Source organism: Lepisosteus platostomus, chromosome 27, assembly GCF_059453375.1.
Source record: "Lepisosteus platostomus isolate fLepPlt1 chromosome 27, fLepPlt1.hap1, whole genome shotgun sequence".
Lineage (NCBI taxonomy): Eukaryota > Metazoa > Chordata > Actinopteri > Semionotiformes > Lepisosteidae > Lepisosteus > Lepisosteus platostomus.
In genome coordinates, this window is record NC_142637.1 from 2,687,669 (window position 1) to 2,708,227 (window position 20,559).

At 41.3% G+C, this 20,559-nt stretch overlaps 1 protein-coding gene across 1 annotated transcript; it reads right to left on the bottom strand.

Moving 5' to 3' along the window:
* Positions 1-1,851: 1,851 nt before the first annotated feature.
* il12rb1 (interleukin 12 receptor subunit beta 1) lies at positions 1,852-17,016 on the bottom strand. Its single transcript, XM_088622048.1, has 16 exons — positions 16,693-17,016; positions 15,425-15,490; positions 14,627-14,753; positions 13,231-13,403; positions 12,397-12,539; positions 11,993-12,029; positions 10,588-10,698; positions 9,770-9,849; positions 8,982-9,195; positions 7,850-7,996; positions 7,325-7,429; positions 6,262-6,411; positions 5,746-5,898; positions 5,561-5,642; positions 4,972-5,053; positions 1,852-3,395 (listed from the first exon to the last, which is right to left on the bottom strand). The coding sequence occupies exons 1-16, from the start codon at positions 16,820-16,822 to the stop codon at positions 3,018-3,020; spliced, it is 2,178 nt and encodes a 725-aa protein (XP_088478174.1). The 5' UTR covers positions 16,823-17,016; the 3' UTR covers positions 1,852-3,017.
* Between the last annotated feature and the right edge of the window lie 3,543 nt (positions 17,017-20,559).

Sequence of the window (20,559 nt, forward strand, 5' to 3'; positions counted from 1 at the left end):
ACCTTGTGGCCTTCTCAAGTAATACTGACAGAAACATTTCTGCACCTCACAATAAAACCTTGCTTTCCGTATAAACTAATGTTTGAGTATAAGCTATTGTTTCATGACTTATTTCTGCAGCTTTGCTAAAACTATAGATTTTGTTTGCTGTAATGTTTTTAATTTTGATTAAATAGTATATTATATTAGGTGCAAGCTTTCAGAGTTAGAAAAACATTAATTCACGGAAAACTTGATATAATATGCAGTTGTATAACAGTAACAGTAGTAGCTGGTGACACACATACTGATGTTTATTGGTTGTGTTATCAATATTGTGGCCAAATCATAGAGATGTTTCCTAAATGCACGTCCCCATCTCTTCAGCTTTTCAATCTTTTGTTTTTGCCATCAACTCCTCTTTATTGATGTCACAAATGACCAAATAAAGACTGCGGTGTTGCACTCATAAATAAGGTTATGAGAAAAATTACAAACAAGGTGTAGAGCGTTTTTGTTGTTTTATCTGTGAATCTTATCCAGCTGTTTCTTAGAAGAGGCCAAGGGTATCGGCTGGTCAGCTCGTTCCTCTCTCCCATAAGGAGAGTGCCTCCTCATCTCACTTCTAAATTCACTTGAGTCTTCACTGGTGCCCTCTAGTTTGTGTCTCACTGGATTGGATTTGTCAGTGCTTTTGAGGATTTTAACGTCTTGAATCAGGTCTCCTCGTAGTGTTCTATTTCTACCTTTCAGCACGGACTTAACTTTTACTGGATCATTTCTTTCAGTCTGTCAGTGCAAGATCTTGTTTAGAGCCAGGTACTGGCTGACCATGTAGCCTGGTCACGTATCTTTGGACTTATTCCAGAGAAGCACAATATATGTGATGCTTGTGATCTGTGCGAGCTCAATGAGACATTCATTTGTGTAGTATTGTCTTCACTATTTTGGATGACGTATTGAAATAGTGTCTGACTGATAAAAAAATATCCAGTTTGTTTCAATGAACCCCCTTCTCCCCCTTTTTAATAAAATTAAAACGACCCTGATGTACCGTTCTGCCGTGCATCAGTAAGGTACTAATATAATTTAAATAGTTACGACTGCATTCAGTGCACATCGTTCCTGATGACCAAAGGAGATGACCAAGTAGCACTTTGAACTTAGTTTTCTGTTATGTTCTTAAAAAAATTCAATGAAATCATTTCGCATGTCACAACAAGACAAACCTGCTTATCTACAAACTATACCACAGAGCATGAGGCACTGATAAAACGAGAGTGCAACGATATTAATCTGGCCACTTGTCCAGATAAGGAAAGATGGTTTGCTCATTGAGATTTTTGTACGTTTAGAATTTCATCCATTATGAATTGCACAAACCCCAGACTTGTTTTTTTAGACATCAAAAAGAAATCTTAAGTGTCGTTCTCTGGTTTTCAGGTAAAACCAAGATGTAATTTCCAGATTTTTTTAAAAAAAGAAAGAAATTACATTATGGTAGGTTTTTTTTAAATAGGTCAAACCACACACTACTGATACCAAAACCACAAAAGAAGGTACCAGAAATGAGAACAAAATCTTGTCACCGGCACAAAAACATGCTTCTGATACTTTCCTTAACTTTTTTAACACACTGTCACTTCCTGACCCCACACAAAGTTTCCTCTCGCTATGAGACTGGTGTAAAAACTCAACACCTTTCCTTTGCGTCAGTATGATTCTGAAAGATCAAATGTGATTGAATTATTAGCCTCACAGATGAATATTGTACATACACACTAGTAAAGAGCGAAACCGTAGTCAAACTTTTGTACACGTTTGGTCCTTCAAGCACAGAGTAAGATTTGTCACTCTTTGAGAGCAGGCAGCTCAGATTCAGAAACTTTTATTGATTTAGAATGGGTGGAACTTACATATCATGACCATTGAGGTCTGGAAGCACAAAAATAATACTAATTTATCTTGAAGGAATGATATTAATTAAGAGCGGGACTATAAGTGAAATTTTGTCCATTTACAAATTTGAGTAAAACCCTTTTCAAAATACGCTGTAATGTTCAACCAGATGACTGCTTTTTAATTCTTTGAAGTGGAAGGCGGTTTTGCTTGGGTTGTGACTTTCTTATTTTTTGGGTCAGCCTGTACCTTTCAGATAATGAAAAAAAAAACACCCGATCTGTATTTTGCAACACGACTATAGGACATGTTGAAAGTCCCTTAAACCCAAAGTTACACAGTTTTTATTTAAAAAATCTCAGTTTGTAACTGATAAAGTTTTCCTCTTAAAAGATATATGAAACAGATCATTTCTAAAATCCTGTTTATCTGCTAAACACAGACAGTGTGGGCTGTAGCCTGGGTTCTCTCTGCTTATACAACAGGCTATTGCAATATTCTCTTCAATTTCTCTTCTCCTAGAGAAAAGCTCATCCAGTAAAAATTTTAAAAGGTAACATTGCATACAATACACATTGCCCTGGATAAAGGTGTCTGACTAGCCAGTAGTAATAATAGGCTGCACATTACTGCATTCTCTGTACCACTACACGTTTTACCTATCAAAACTCATGTACGATAACATGGTCTTGCGTGGTTGTAAAGCACCTAACAGAGTTGGCTCCTGTTACATGTTGAGATAGTTAATTCCGTGCCACTAGACGTCAAGTGGAGCTTTCCTAGACTTGCTGACTCATGAGCCACACACTGTTTAGAGGCAGCAACATTCAGTAGGTGAGTGCGCCTTCAGTAATTCTCATCCATCCCTGCAGAACCCTCCAGTCTCGGAGGTTAGAGAAGCCCAGGTTCTTTTCCTTTGCAGATGCAGAGCTGTACCTTGCCTTTCCATCTTTTCTTCCGCACGTCTGCCTGGCTGGTTTCTGTAGATGTTTATTTCCTCTCACCCACACAGTTAAAGGTACCATGGCATGATAATGCTGTACCATGCATGCTTATAGTTGGTGCCCTTTTGTCTTTAAGATCACTGAGTATCCTACCAGTATATGCATTTCTCACAGCTGTGTTTTCACTGTAAACTCCTACAGCCTCATGGGAATACTCTCCTCACTGGTGTTACCTTCCCCTTTCATTTCGAAGACCAGGCCGTTCTTGTAGGTGGGTGTCGTCACCTCGCAAGCAGTTTCTCCGTAGCTGCAAATGTTCTCTGAGAGCTCCAGCGCCTCCTGGCCTGGTTCACACGCAGGGAGGTTGAGCATCTGCCTCCGGTAATCAGAGCTTAAGAAGAACTCCGCATCTGGAGTGCGGCACGACTCCGAGAGAGTCTCGGTGTCTCCTTCGCATGTTTCGGTCTCTCCAAGCTCCATCGAAACCACGTCCTCCGAGGGCAGACCAGTGCTTTTCTGGAGCACCACCTGCAAGTCTCCCATGAGAACCTCTTCATCCTGTGGAAGAATTTCCTGTGGAGAGCAGTGAGGTGTCCATCAGCCCCCCCTCTCAGTGTCCTTCGTGTGTGACCAAGTCAGCCAGTGGCTTAGTTTGGTCTACAGTATGTCTTTGACAAGGCAAGGCATTTGTACATTTAAATCAGTGCCCTTCACAATCTTCTCTGTTCTAGACTAAAGACATTATTGTATTGTAGACTTTCAGTGTAGGACATTCTTTTGACCCCCGGAATGTACAGTACCTGGTTGCTCTCCTCTATACTAATTTCAAAGCAGGAATATTCTGAAATAACATTCTTAAAGAGATCTCATGAATGTATGAATGCATACAATTTCCAAATCATTTGATATAAGTTCTACACTTTCAACTATGTATCCTAACACTGTTGTTCATTTCTTATTGCATGCCCATGTTGTCTGGATTAAGATGAAAATGTGTCATATTGTCTTATTTTTCATTTATGTGTCAGAACAGTCTTTTTCATAGAAAGCTACTTAATTTCCTATGCATATCTTGAATGCGTATTTCTGGGAATTGCATGCTCACCCAAACTTGAATTCTAGATTTTTATTAAATTTACTTTCCTACAGCATTTACGGATCATTCTATTTTTGTATTATCTGCAGTTGTGACAAGTTCGTTAGCTATAAAAGAATCTATAGCATTGATATATGTTAAAAAGAAGTGTCCATTAGTAAAAAAATAATAGTTGTCCTTTTACTATTGTTACTACTTTTACTACTATTGTTATCTTTTCAGGGTCAGCAGATGCCCCTGTTAGGGGTAATTCCAATTTACAAAATCTCAAGTGTTTAAAAAGACTAGACTAGATCAACACAGACAATCCCTCTTGGTTCTGTAATACACAGTGCTTTTGGGTTTGTGAAGTACTTGAAGAAATAGCTGTCACACACACCTTTAAATTCTTCACATAATTGTGACATTGGATATTAAATCGTGATGTCAGCAAAAAGTGTTCCATTACCATTATAACTGTGCGAGGCATGAAAATAATTTTGGAGCATTTAAATAACCGCTTAAGTAAAAAATGCTTGCTTTTGTTTCTCTTGTTTTGCAACTTAAAATGGATGAGCACATTCCCTGCTACAGTACATCGTAATACACTACACTGGCAAGCACACACTCCACTGTCAAGATGAGAATACACCCTGGAAGGCCGAAGAGGCTATTCTCTACAGTGGGAATAGTTCAGCACTTGATAGGCCACATGGGGTTTGAGGACTGTGAAGTAGCAGCAGACCAGGCTCTCCTCAGGGCTCTGCGCCGCAAGATAGAAGGCTGATTTGAGCTCTGCTGAACGCAAAAACAAAACAGCAAACAGGAAGTGCAATTCAGGCTGTAAAAAACCATTGAAGATGCTACACACTTCTCATGCAGATTGAGCCAGCTGCTGTTAGCTGAATGGACCAATTGTGATCATGAGCTTTTTCTTGTACTTTGAAAGGACAGCATGGGTGTCAGTTCACCTCAGTTCAAAGCTCATATGTTCTAAAATAATTTCCTCTGGAAAGTGAAATACCCAGGAGTACTCTGTAAATGAATTCCATGTATGAAATATTTTTTTCTCACCTCTTTTATTTTCAGATTGGTTAAGGTCAGCGCCTCAGTGCTCATTGGACTAGGTACAGCAGGAAAGAACTTTCTTTTGAGCCTGAAATGTTGAAAAATCAATAGGACTGTCTTTACTCTCCTGTACATAATTCATGACGTTTTCTGAAAATCTAAACACCTGCTTCACCTGCCATAACCTTTTCAGCTCTATACACACTGTTCGGAAGTGGGTTTCCAAAGATATTTTAAAAAGATAGGGAGAAACAAAGAGGACAGTTTCCACAGTGAGATATCAAGGTAACACTCGTGATTGCACATCAAATTCTGATGAATTGGCACGAGAATAACACCAGAATGTTTTATGTGGTTTGTGATGTTGTATTATTTGAATTCCCCCTTTCTCTGTACTACAAATGCAAACTTCTTAAACACTGGCTAAAGGTTCAAACATATAATGAAGTCGATAGTGAGGTGCTGTTCATGAATTCATCATGAATTCGTAGCCAGTGCTTCAGTTCTGCCTCTTAGACCAACTAATGTACCAACTCATCTTTGAAGCACAGAAATGTGAGTTTACAGAAGTAATACCAAGCAAATGTTCAGTTACCTCTTGGCTGCGAAGCTGCCCAAGCCTGTGAAAATCAGTGTAAATATAGCAATGGCTATGGTGATCCAGATCACATTCCAACCTAAGAGAAAATCCTTGCATTAGACAGTGTTCAATTGAGGAAAAACTCAGTTTATCAAAGAAAGGCCTACACCACATACTTTACTGCCACAGCAAGAGCCTACCTTTGGTGGGAGGTATATTGCTTGTTAGGATGGGCTCTGCATCGCTTTTCGGTCCAAGACCTGCTGCTGTTTTCCCAGCAATCTGGACACTATAGGTGGTGGCAGCTGTGAGTTCCTGAATTTTGTAATGAGTCTCTGAGGCATCAACCTGAACTGCAAGAAAGGAGAAATAAGTGAAGAGAGCAAAGGTGCCCTGAGGAGGTTCCAAAGCTCCACGTTCCATAATAGACTGAAAACACATTTAGACGACATTAGCATTGATACAGTATATATTTATATGTATTGTGTTAGAAAGGAAGAGACACATTTCACACAGTAGGAAAAAGAGAAGTTAAAATGAGTGCTCTCTCAGCTTCTCTGTGCATGGCATTGCCAGATTTGATCAATGATACTGCTCATCTGCAGTTTTGATTGTCCAGTTTAATAGAGTTTGCACAGGGCTGGCTCAGTCAGAAGAGGTCATACGCATCATCATGTTACACAGCCAGAACTGGGCAACATGTGCTTCTTTATTACCTTCCCTGGTGCGGTTGCCGGCTGTGATGTAGATGACATAGTGCTGTAGAAAGCCCTGCTGGTCTGGAACAGGTATGGGGGCCCATTTCACCACGGCGGAGTTCACTGTTACATTGAGCAATGTGACTTTCTTGGGGCTACTCCTAGGTGCTGTGATAAACCACAACCAAAATGTTTTAAAACAATGTCAAACTGAAGATGGTGCATGCAGTGGAGAAATCACAGAAAGCTTGCCTGTGTTGTGAGTGAACACAGGAACTCATGAAAAGGCGATGCGAAGAAAATGTCTGTTTAATGAAGTGCTCTTGTGCTGCAAACTATATAAACATCTATTTCTATTACTAAAGTTACTACTGTATTGACACACAGCAGGCTGTGTTACAGTCACACGTTCAAGGTTACTACACTCAGACAAGACTGACTTGCTGCACCATGAGTGCCAGGTTCAATACCCTAAACTCCACCCCGGGCTCTTGTTGATGGCCAGGAAGCCTCAGTTTAATCAAGGGGTGAGACAGGCTCTGTAACTTTGACACAGGATGGTGGGATAAACGGAAAAGTACAAGACTGGACTGTGGATCCACAACAAGTAAGACAGATACATACCCAATACAGAGTAACTTACAGTATTTACAATAACAGACACCTCACAAAAGTGCCAGGAATTTTTTTTGTTCTTGAGTGGGCGGCACAGTGGCGCAGTGGTTAGTTTTGCTGACTCACAGCGCTGGGGCACAGACACAAACCAATTTTCCCAGAAGCCAGTAAACCTAGCAGCATGTCTCTGAACTGTGGGAGGAAACCCAGGGAAACATGGGGAAACATAACATTTACATGCAGGTAGCAAACTAGGACTTGAACCCAGGGCCCTGTCTAATTATATTTAAAAATATGAATACATGCACATCTTAAACTTACTGATGAGCCAGAGTTGGGAAAAAACACTTTTTTTGGAGGTCAGCTGTTTCTTAACAGCGTGCACACGTGAGGACACTCTGCCTGCTGCATTTTGCATGGGACGTCCTACAGATGTGTGTCTGGTGGAAGCCAAGCCATAACTTACTGCCTTCCTTCTGGTATCCTTCAGACCATCCTCTTGTCTTCATCGTGCCTCTGTGGGTCAGCTGGTGAATAATGAAATAGTAGAGCTTGAAGTCTTCAGCTTCTCCTACAGTAGACGGCAGAAAAGAGAATACTTTATAAAACACAGGAGGGTCAGTTAGTTATGAGGTGTTTCTCATCTCAGCTAGATTTAAGGATGATTAATGATTATTTCAGTATAGCGATATTTGGCTCAACCTGTTAGGCTGAGGGTCAGCCTCCTGGCCAAGGGACAAGTTATACCAGGGGGCAGCTGCACCATATTTGAGTTAAGATATTAGGACAGTTGCAGAGAGAATTCGTTCTCTGAATGTATTTTTTCTGGTTTTAAAGCTGCCTTTAACTAACTCACAGCCAACTGCTGCAGGGAATAGTAAAAATGTTTATTGCCCACGTAATTTTCCTCTGGTATTGAAACACATACTCCTGTGTACTACACAGAAGACATGAAGTTAAGATAAAATAGTAGGTCCATTAAAGTAGTTACCTCCTGTGCTATTAATCATGTCTTTAAAATCGACTGGAGTGCGTGTTATAAAATGCCGACTCTTCTCTCGGGGTGTTGTCGCCTTGTACCACTCCACACACCATTTCATGTTTTTGGTGAGGTTCTTGAAGCTAAAGGGACGGAGATCTGTCCAGGACAAGAAAAGACGAAGGGTTTTAGTTCGTCCTGAACTTTCAGGACACTATAATATAATACCACACCAAGGTCTATCTACACAAATCTATGACTGATAAGAAGGAGGACAGGTATCAGCATTGCTTGAAAAATCACAGATTCCATATTCTTTCTTTTTTAAAATAGGGAAAAAAAGGAGCAGGCAGTAAATTGCAAGAGGAAAAACAGCTTTACTGCAACACAGAGCATAAGACCTATACTAAGGAATATAAAATTGTTTTGCATTCTGAACAGGAATGACAGCTGTAACCTATATCTGTGGCTAACAGTTATTTCTCTCTGCTCTCTTCGGCAAAGACTTTCAAGAATGTCTTGTAATATGGTCTAGTCTGTCATATTTAAAGGTGTTTCATACTGTATCTGTTTCATAAATGAGAATGAATTAATTACGTATTCCAGATTAAATTAGGCTGTAATTTGAAAAATGATGTCTAGCATCAATTAAAGCGTAAAGAGAAAATGTAAAGCTGTGTTTTATCCAAAAACTGTCTAAAAAGTTTAAATGGCATGTTAAATCAGACACAGTCCTGCGAGTTTTTCAGGGAATTTCTGATTCTCAACTTTAATACTTAATATTAATAACATCACCAAAGCCAAAAGTATTTCTTAGAGTATTCCTTAGAAGACCCAGGAAGAGTGGGCCCTGTGAATCTGTTATGTTCAATTCAGTCTTATTAACCCTGAATCATTTGAAAATGTTTAAACTTTGACACAAACTACTTTAATTACTACTGTATATGTTAAAGAACAGTGTTTTTCACAGTGTAAACTTTAACTGTCTTCTCTTTTCCTTTCACCATGGTATTCACTTCTACCTGTTCCTTTGCGGCCTACACATGCTGACACAGCTCCCTGCTCGAACTTCTTATACTGAGACTTGTGCATTTTCATTCTAACAGTGCAAGTGACATCCTGGGTATTTTGATTTTGTTTTTACCTTTAAGGTCCACAGCAGGAATTTTAAGCAGTTTAGGCGGGGATGACCCTACTTTGTTGAATGCTACAATGGACACCTTCACTTCTGAGCCAGAGATGGGTTTTTTTATCTTTGTTGCGTTAAGAGTCGTTGTGGGAATATCCTCCTGACATGGTGGGCTGTGAAACGTTAGATTGTACTGTACATTTCCCAGTAGAGCACGAGCAATCGGAACCTAAAGGAAAAAATAAACTAAATTAAATGCTGCTTTGGCACTAAGTTTGTTGCATGAGAAAATGCAAAGCTGAACACACTATTTGGGTATGTAATATGAGTATAAAATTAGATTAGAGCATAGTTGGGTGCTGAGCAAAGTGAATAACAAGGAAGATGTCCTGGGTATATTCTGATTTGACATGAGTTCAGTATGAACAATTGATGTGTTAATCAATCATCACTAGTTCAATTAAGAAACTAAGAGGGAAGGTGAGGTGAAAATCAGAAACTCCTTTGGATTCGGGATAGGATTTGGAATAGAAAATTCGATCTAAAACCTCTAAGGTACAGATGGATTTCCCACTCAGCCCTTAAGGATATGTTTGGCATCCTGAAGGACCTACAGTTTGCTTTTGGTTTTATCTCAAAATTCATCAGCCTTAGACAGAAAATTGACATTGACCTCCATAGCAGATTTGTGGAAATAGGCTTCCATTGTAAAGTCTACATTTGTCCAGATGTAAAACTGAAGAGGCTGACAAAAACCTGAACGCATAAGAAGTGTCTCTGGCTGTCTCGGAGCACTCGCTTACCTCCAAGGACAACCTCAGTTTGCGGACGCCTTTGAGCAGTTTGCCCACAGTCATGTTCACCTGAGGCTCCTTGTGAATTTCTGCGAGCAGGAAGGAGGAGAACAGTAAAGATTGTGAGGCGGCTGGAGTTCAAATCCACAGTGTCATGAGTAACGCAGCATGTAGGGAAGAGTGGACATTCATGTTGAATTAAATAATAACAATTAACTATAGGAGTTCCAATGACACTAATTAATCCATCCATCCATCCATTTTCTAACTGCTTCATCCAATTTAGGGTCACGGGGGAGCTGGAGTCTATCCTGGCAAGCAACAGGCACAAGGCAGGGTACACCCTGGACTGGACACCAGTCCACCACAGGGCCACACAGACACGCACACATTTACACCAGGGCCAGTTTTCCCAGAAGTCAGTTAACCTATAAGTATGTCTTTGGAGGAGACCCGAGCACCCAGAGGAAGCCTACAGGAACACAGGGAGAACATACAAACTCCACACAGACAGCACCCCAGGTCTGGATTTGAATTCAGGGTGCCAGCACTGCGAGGCAGCAATGCTAATACACCACCCTGCCGGCCCCTTTGCTGGAGCAATGATTTGGACATTCTGTTTTTGGATAAGAGCGCCACCTGCTGGTCCCACAACACCGCTTACAGCAGCAGTTACGCTTGGAAGTCTCAGTTCACAGTGCCGGGCAGGCCCAGCCTTGCTCAGCTTCTGAGACCTGACAAGTTAGACTAGGAGGCGGTAGTGCTGCAGTCACAATAATATGTTTTCCTGCAGTATCACCACAAACACAAACACCCCGGGGGCTTACCTGCTGGGACAATCTCGGTTCGGCTCCACTCGCTCCAGTTGATCACTTTGCTAGTGCGTCTCACACGGACTTCATACACAGTCAGATTGTGCAGTGTCAGAGTGCATTTCTCTGCAAAGAAAGGGTTTTGCCTTTTTTGAGATCAACAACTATATTTTATTATAAGAGCACAAAAAAGGAAAAACAACAGAAACAAGTGGAATGTGTACCCATTCACACCAGTCACACCATGGTCAGTTTTCCCAGGAGCCAGTTAACCTAATTAACCTACCAGCATGTCTTCGGACACTGGGGAGAAACCAGAGCAACCAGATAAAAGTTGGAGAAACAGTCTGAGGGAAACATACAATCTGTACCCAGACAGCACCCCAGGAATTGAACAGGGCCCTAGGATTGTGAGGCAGCAATACTAAATACTGTGCCACTGTGTCGTTTTCCTTCAACATACTGACATAAAGAGACGGATCCCTCCGGTCACTGGAGCAAGCAAAGGGCTGCTGTGGTGAGTGAATGTATCTGAGGGACATAGTGTTAGAAATGCAGGAAGGAAAGGCAGTGACTCTAATTAATGTAGGTCAGGGCAACAACAGGACATGTGGGTTTGTCTTTCTTAGTCAAAGCTATATCATGAAATCTTATTATATTTTCACATTCTGTTGACTTGTAAAGAATTAAGTCAGGAGGAAAGACTGTGTGTTCTCTTTTTATCAAGTTCTCTTTTATTTTATGAATTTCCACCATGGGGAAATATTACAAGTAAACTTTAACACGATAATTGATCAAGACGCAGTTGTTTTGCATAACAGGAACAGTTCAACAGTTCCGAAATTCTTTTCAATAGCAATTATGGTAAACAGCTGTGTGTGTCAATTTTTATTTAATTTTCTTCACAATGTTCAGACTTTTTTTTTCTTCGAAACCCAAAGCCACAGAGATAAGCAGTTCCGAAGATGAGGATTCTAGGCAGGAGCACATTTCGACTTCTGAGGTGAACAGAGATCTTGCTGAGTTTGCGAAGCTCAAACCACAACATGCAGTAGGTTACACAACTTGCACGCATTGATGCGTTATAAACACTTTGTTAGACTGTCTGTATGAGCTTTTATGACCTTTGCTGGCTTAAAACAGACTAGTTAATGTACAGTAGATACATGTTTGTGGTGGCTAATGCTAACTCTATTACAGGTCCTTCGCTGATTTAAAAATGTTGGCACATTATTTAAAAATGTTGTAAGCTTTCACTCACAGTTGTATGTGTCTATTATGGACTAATTTTCCTTCCTTTTAGCATTTTGGATTGGATTCAGCCATATGTCCTTTTTATGTAATTTTCTAAATAATAACTAACTTTCATCTGTGCTAAGGTGAATATTTTAAATAACAAGAGAGGAATCCAGAGTCTTACCTTCAGTATGTTTGCCATCTGAAGTATTGCACATAATCTAAAAAGTAATAAAAAGATATATATGCATGAATGACCCAGGCCTGATAAATATACTTCAAGGTCATGAGTAAAAGAACAAAGCTATTGTATGTTTCTCTTTGTGTTGCTGCACAAATGTTTTCGCCTTTTCAATTAAATTGATTAAGAGGATCCTGTGTTACTATAAAGGAGAAAAATTAAATTTCTCATTCTTTCAGCTCATGTTTCATACGTGGTAAATTCACCATGTTTGTAATGCTGTGGGTAAGAGCATTACTGTGTCCCTTTACACCAAGAAAAAGTATTTGTGCACTTTGTCCATGTTAATATCATGACATTGTGTTGCCATTGATGGCTTATCCAGGCCAGTGGCGGGGCGGACTTACACTGCTCCATTCCAGTTCTCCCAGTTGTCTGAACTGGATCTCATTCATTGAGCCTTTGTCTTCTCCCACTTGTTTCCTCCATTTCAAGACGAGGCCCCCCGAAGACCTCAACATCTTCTCAATCTGCGGGGGATCGTACTTGGCTGTCATGAGCGGGACAGAAAGTCACAAGGGAATTCATTTCTAGACACATGGAAGAGTTTCTATTAAAATCTCTAATTCAGTTCTATATTTCATTCCTTATTGTGTTCATATAGGATAATTTTTTAATGGTCCTTCCGTTAAAGTTTACCTTCCAGCCAATTTAAATGGCATATTCCATGTTTGGGGTTTTATGTAGTCAGCGTAAGACCTTCACAGGGGCTGCACATGGTGCGAGAAAGCCATTCATTTGATTCTTTGAACCCTGTCTTCCAGAGCATGTACGTATTCAACTGGCTATGTGCTTAACCCAAAACCCAGTCTCACCCTTACTCTTAACCCTAACCCCAGTACTAACCCTAAAACATGCTGTCCCCTCTAGTGTGCCAGCTGTTGAGTATTATTGTGATAACTGACGTATTGGAATAATAGTAATAAATCAGTATTAATGTTGCTATAGTGTCCTAACGATCTGTGAAGGTACATAAAGTTGTCACATAAGGGCCACATTCAAATTACGTATGACTGATCCTTCCTTTAATTCAATTAAATAAATAACAATTAAACTCTAATTAAATAACTCCACACCGACCTGTAACCCAGAGCGTGATCAACTTTTTAGAGCAAAGAGCCCAGATCCTTATCACTGAAATATGAGGGCAGGAAATCAAAACCAGAGGCAGGGCAACTCACTTGAATGGATCAGAACCACGGAAAACACAGGAGACTTGTAGGTTCTGTATCCTTGGTGGGCTTCCACCCACATCCCAATTCCCATTCTAGTGTGTAGGCCATCCCTATTCAGGAAGCAGGAATGGGAGAGGCCAGCATCAAAGCTGTGGCAGTCCTCCATTTTGTTCAGGACACTGGAACAGACCCAACAGTTTTGTAAGATTTGGTGAGCAAAATGTATATCACAAGCTATCCATAAGAAAGCAATGGCATTCTACTAGGTTAAGATCATCAAATTAGAAAGGATGTCAACTTACAGTATTGTTATGTTAGAAGAATATTGTGATGTTAGACAGATTTTTTTTCCAGAAGTCTTTTGATAAAGTTCTTCATTAAATATTAATTCTCAGATTGCAGGGAGAAGGCGTTCAGGGAAAAGCTTGTGGCTGAATTGACAAAAGAGAGTACAAACTACATAGTGAATGAGTGAGTGCTCAAATTGGGCTGATATAATCAGTGGTGTACCACGTGGATCTGGACTAGGTCTGTACTGTGCTCTTCCTAGTTTACTGTACGTAAATTATCTAGATTGTGGGATAGTTAATAGACTAGACCAGATTTGCAGATGATACAAAGTTAGGAGGATTGGCAAACACTTGAAGCAGAAAATGACATTCAAAATGATTGAGATCAAATTCAAGACTGGCCTAACACCTGATAGATGATGTTTCATGTAGACAAGTGAGGATAAAAGAGAAAAGAGTCATTTTTAGTCAAAATGGCTGGAGCTCACTTGCAAGAGTGCATTAGCTACAGTGAAGAGGAGAATGCCTGCTAACCAACACTGTGCACATCGGTAACATTTACAAAAGAGCCGAAACACGGTAATTTAGTGGGACATTGTCCAGACATTTTGCGCAGTGGTGTCCCATTCCAAATACAACATTAGCAAAATGCTGTTGCGATGCTCGCTTGTTAGCACCTAAAATAATGTGTTTGACATAACTAAACCACACTCTTTCGGTAATGTCATGATAACCTTGCTAAAATATTTTGTCAAACATAAACTAATGAGTGGCAGGGCTAAAAAAGCCCTGGGGCCCTGGGTTCAGTTCCAGTCCCAGGATGCTGTCTGCGTGAAGTTTGCACGGTCTCCCCATGTTCTCTTTGGTTTCCTCCCACAGTCCAAAGACATTCTGGTTGGCTAATTGGCTTCTGGGAAAACTGGCCGTGGTGTGAGTGTGCGTGTCTGCGTGACCCTGAAATGGATGAAGTGGTAAGAAAATGGATGAATTGCCTAAATACATCCACCACATCCTCAAACACTGAGGAGTGACAGCTGGGATGTCTGTTATTCTTTTCCGATGTCAAAGTCCATCAACAGCACTTCCTGGAGGAAGAGGTGCTGTTAACCCACCAGTAATGCAGGATGTATGTGGCATTCACAGCGGACATCCCAGGTGTCCACTTGCAGGTGAAGTCCGCATTGGGATCAGTGGTCTTCTTGTAGCAGTGCAGGTCAGATGGAGCCTCGAGTGAGTCTCCTTGGAAGACAGAGACACCAGGGTGGGGGTGTTTAAAGAACGTCAATGACAGTGACTGAGATTCTCCCAACTGGGATCCAAGATATGTTACTAAATGACAGATGCAGCAGGAAGCACACAGCAGGCATCGCTGTCTAAAGCTTCATACTTGGGTCCTGCACACTAAAATAGAGCTCATATGTGTGCACAATGAAAGCAGTCATATGATACTTCAGGAGCTGAGGTGCCTCAGGTGGTTTGAACAGCTAAGGATCCCTGTCTGATCCCCATGAGGGAGGTAGCTAGCTGCCCCCACCACCTACTCCCAAGAAAAGAGGCTACCTGACCAGCTGAGCAAGTTCCAGTGACTATACTATCAGTAATTTGTACCCACATTTTAACAATACTCTAGATTTAACACCTCAAAGGAAGTCAGCTCTTATCTGTTATGTATAACCAAGGGCAGATTTACGAACCATTTGCATTATTAATCCATTTATTACTCATTCTACTCATTGAACTCCTTGGTGACTTCTGTGTTTTTTTATCATTACCTTACTAAGATTTGCAGTATTATATGATGTATACGTATATGATATATGAAGTATGATACCAGCTTTTCATGTGCCTGAAAATGTAGAACTGTTTTGAGTGAGCGATGCCGTGATGCTGAGGTTTTAAAAGGAAAGTACCTGTTGCATTTTCTGTAGGGCTCCTTATGACTGCCTTGCACTTATGAGGTTCAGAACTCTTCTTTCCTGTGGGAAGAGGTTGGGAATAACATTCAATATTGGGAAAAGCTGGGTTTGTGCCATTAAGTGATATAAAATAATTTATAATCTGGGTAGATAAAGTTTCCTTTGGGAAATTTGCTGGGTTTGACAACCAAAGTGCATTTCACTGAGACTGACGAAAGCACAGTTCTTTCTGTATGTATGGATTTTTGTCTTATACAGTAATTTAGTTTTTAAAAAAGGCTTTCGATCCTGCCTGCAGCACAGGCGAGACTTTCCCACTCAGGGACACTGTGTTGGAAATGATGGATTTTAAAAATGTATTAATGTTGCAGTTTGAAGCAGCCCTCCTGCTTTTTCAAAAAGAGTTGGTTTAGGTCATATCATTTCAAGTATTGATTGACAAAATACGCAGCCGTCGTATATCCATGTCTTCCAGTACATTTCCACTACATATAAGACACCAGCTAACGAAAGCACAGCACAGCACGACCGTTTTTCTCTTTGTGCAAACATAGGCTTTAATCTCCCGCATATTTTTAATTAGAATCCCATTATTATTGCAGAATCCATCAAGAAGCGTTTTCACGGGGGGTCTTGAATCACTGACACACTGAGTCCGCAGGTAAAGATGGCCGACTTGCTGCTCGTTAATTACCTCTCCGCAGTACCATACTTATTCCCTTACCCACACAGTGTGAAAGGTCAGTTCAACGTATCGTTGGGAAAGTCTATTGCTAAAAATAATGTAGTAGAAATCAACCAACTGCTAAATCTCCAGCTTCCTACTCTTGCATCTCTTCTGTGGGTGGAACGTGAGTCAGCTTCTTGGAAAGTCATTTGATGGAAGATGTTGAGATTCTTTGACAATGGCAACACCAGGACACTATGCTTGACACTAGGGACCACCTCTGCCACATCCTCCTGATCGCCAGGGCTGACTGTGATCTTGTCTTCACGGCTCTGTCTTCTGTCATTATTGATGGTCAGGCTGGAAATGTGTAGCGGCAGCTTTTCCCCGTTGTGTTTTTGTACAAACATTTACTACCAAAGTCCCCCCAGAACACTTTTTCTTGTTCTTCACACAGGCTTTATCTGACTTTTTGGTTATCACAGCAGGCGCCGCCACCGATCGCAAGATAACAGCATCTCTACCTGTCACAACCGATAGAGTGAGGTGACTGAGATGTATGGCCACACGCTGGGAGCGAACAGCCTTATCTTACCTTCCACCACGACCACAGCCAGCAACGTGAACACGATCGCTGCCTTCATCGCCCTCTCAGCTTCGGGATGGCCGGCAGATGCCCTGAAGATGGCCAAGGGGAAGAGAGAAAGGCGCTTGGTCCCTGCCATGCCAGAGAACTCAGCTGCCTGTGAGTGAAAGCAAAACTACCTTCAGGCGTGTTTCACTTGCCTTTCTGGTAAAAGGGACCTTTGCAATGATGAATAATGTCACTGCGTTCTCATTCTTACCAGAAGAAGACTGCACAGGTAGAGTGTTGCGAGTCTTGTTAAACCACAGACCACACTTCTGTGGATGGGGGCTGGAGGAGGAGACAGGGCTGTGACAAGCAGATAAGCTATCCAATCAGCAGGACTGGATGTATTTATGAGATCCCAGCACACATACTATTTCCTAACTGACTTGCTTTCTGTTCTTGAAAATTTCTGTTAAAGTCATTGGTTGAGGGACAAAAGGTGCCGGAGCTAGCTTTTAAATCCCTCTGTTGCTATCAAGCGTGGCCCACTTTCCTGCTCTGCAAGTCAACTCCGTTTCTTACACAGGGGCTGCAGCCTGGGCGCTGTGACGTTCTGTCAATGGTCGCGCAAACCAAAAGAGCTAAAAACAGCACACAAAGGAAGAAGGTACCTTGTGAATATGTGGTAATGTCATTATTAAACATGCTTGTGGTCAGCTAGCATGTGACTGAACTGCTCTGGGGAACAAGTTTGAGAGATTTCTGCAACTGTGCCTCATTTACAGAATGGAAATTTCTCATGGGTGAAACATTGTGCACATGGACTCCTACTGGACAACCAAAGTCCTGCAGGATGAAACAATCCTGGATATATATAGGATGTATCCAGTACTAGAATGTAAGGCTCTGAAAGAGTATACAAGGTTTGAAGCTTTGTTCTTTTCCCTAACGTGATTACTATTATCTTCTTCATGGATCAGGTATGCATCCTGTCTGTGCGGTGAATTGTTCGTTTGGCACTGAGAGAACACCTCACGCTGATGCGGAGTTTCTCTCACACAGCCTGATGTCAGAACTCTTCAGAATGGAGCCCCAGCCATGGATCTGCATTTGCCTGTGTACAGAGAGCAGCGTAGTTACCTCTTTGAAGCAGATGCACTGTAGCCGTTTCACACAGGCTCACCACACACTGTTTAAAACCACAGAAAACACTGAAAAAAGAGGTGGGTGGTATATGAGGGAGAGGGAAATTTAGGAAAGCTTGTGTGTCATATCCAGCATTTCACCAATTCATCTGTGGGTAATTAGAGACACAATGAATGTAATTAGAGACACAATGAATGTAACTAGAAACACAATGAATGCACAGGATGACACCCAGGTGGTGATTCAGCAAAGCAGAGAATCACCTTCTATTCTTTTTGCCACCTTTAACATGTAACTGCTGTCCAAGTGTCCTGGTTTTGGGGTATCCTTTATTGCAAAGTGCATTTTTTTAATGGTCCATTGTTGAAGCCCGCTTCCAAAAGATCTGCCAGCCTGTGATTGCATCGCTTTTACACACCCGGACGTTGGCAACATGCTGGCCCAAGGACAGATTGTCACTGTCACGTCTGCCCTGGTGCCCTGATCAGATGCACCTCAGCCTTCTGCCAGCTGGGGGGGAGGGGGAGTGAGGTGAGCTTGGGTGGTTTCCAGGGGGAGAAGTCTCTGCAGAGAGGGGTGGAGGGTAGGGGGGTGTCTTCACTTTATCCTGAATGTGAGTGTTAGAACCACCCCTGTTTTCTGGAGCCGGTAAAAAACCTTTAATGTTTTAAGCATGCTAGAAACTAAAGTCAATTACTGTGCTTCCGTCATGTGAAAGAGTTTCAGTCTTAAAGCAGAAGGCAAGTAGGAAAGTCAAAATAAAATCAGTAAATCTGGCGGCTTACTTAAGTTTCACTTCTAGTAAATAGATTTACAGCTTCAGTGTGACATTACAAAGCACTGCAAAATCTCCCTACCTCAGTCTTACATCCCTAAATTCCGACTTGCCCGTTTCCGAAAACAAACACCAAGTTTTATTGTTCATCTGTACCTTTCAGCTTTTTCGTTTGTGGCAATTGTAACTGTATCTTACAATCAGCAATTCTGAAAAAGAATTCCGATTTTTTTTTCTGCTGAAAACGAATAGCATTTTAGTAACAGCATCTTAATTCTGACCATATTCCAACTCTGCACCTGATTCTAGTAGGTTTTTGTAGCTTTTAATTTGTTTGCGGTGTATTGTTTCTTAATTATACAGCTGGCTTTTTATTTTTTGAGGTGCTGTGGTAGGGATGAATGGTGTTTGAGTCACCAAAACTAGGGGAAACAACAACCACCAACTACAGAGAAACAGAGAAAAGCTACAGAGAGACATTCATTGTGATCAGGTTGATGCCTCTTGTCCTGTTGCGCTGAAGTGAATTTATTAGCATTGAACAGTATAAGGGGACGTAGAAAGTTTTACCCCAAATGCATGGATACATTTACTGCCAACCCGTTTGTCCGGTAGGTACTGTAGACTGTGGTGAAATTAGGTGAGGTATGCATGAAACATGTTGATTTTTCTTGTGACCTGATTCATAGGACATCAGAGCACTGAAACACAGAAAGCCTCTGCAAACACTCATGAATGAGAAATAGAACACAACTGCTGTGGCAGCTTGATGAGCTAGGCTCCACACCTGAATTCTCTGGAACTGCAGCAGTGAGACCAAGACAGGCGGTTAGCTTCAGTCGCACAGTTCAGCGACCTTTATCAAAAAAATGATTTGAGGCAGGAAGGATTCAGACACATGTGTTGTACATACACCAGATGTACCAGAACTTGGATCTGTTTCAAGGCTGGTCCTCGGTGCAGAATGTGATCTTTCACACTGCTCTTGTTCAGGAACCTCTTTCAACTTTATCAGCCTCTACTCACCTACTCCTGCAGAAACAGGAAAATGCCCATATTGGCGGAGACCTGAAAGACCTGAAGAAGAGACATGCTCTGTGCATCCTAAGCGTAAAATACAGAACCCCCCACCTCCCATTTTTGACAGTGGTTAACAAAGTGGTTAGAGTTAATAAGAGTATGTACAAGTAACTGTAACACGCGGTATTGGTTTCTTTCACTATCACTGCTACTATTAATGTTATGAATAAACTATAAAACACACAAGATTGAACAGCCATTCCTGACTGCAAGCTGAGGAGTCAGGACTGATGAGAATCCAGTTACAGATCCCTTTTATTATGAAAGCAGGCAGCACACCTGCTGTTCATAGCTGGTAGTGACGATTGTTACCTCTTCACCTCGCTAGAAAGAGTGTGCAACACTTTCAGTCAACTGGACATCAGAATATACTTTCTGTGTTAGTGTTTAATAACATTCCCATACCACGTGTGCCCTTTTACAGTGTGCATTTATATGTTGTGTCCTTGTCCTAAATATGACATTTAGGGTTACACAAGAGGAGGAGCTGGGCTCTGCCTGGTTTATAAAATGTCCTTTTTTTCAGAGCAGAGGAGGCAAAGGTATGTCTGCTTTGCTCTCCAGGGGACATTTATTTCAAAACTACACTAAACTGCACTGTGACTTCTGGTCCCTACAGCGCCATACCAGTGTATATAGTTGCAGTGCAAAAAGTCTGCTGTTTTTAACGAAGGCGTCTAATATTAGTTTCGATACATAAGATGAACTGTGCCCTGCTTTGTTTGCATCTGATGAGGGTGATGCTCAGCTCTTTCAAAACTTTCCTTTGAGAAGGAGGTCAGGGGACTGTAATTCGAGCTTGAATACACTTCAGACTTCGCCAACAGCAGACACAGTAGAAAACATTTCAAGCATGAACTCGCAGCTTTCAAAGCTTCTGTAGGTCTCGT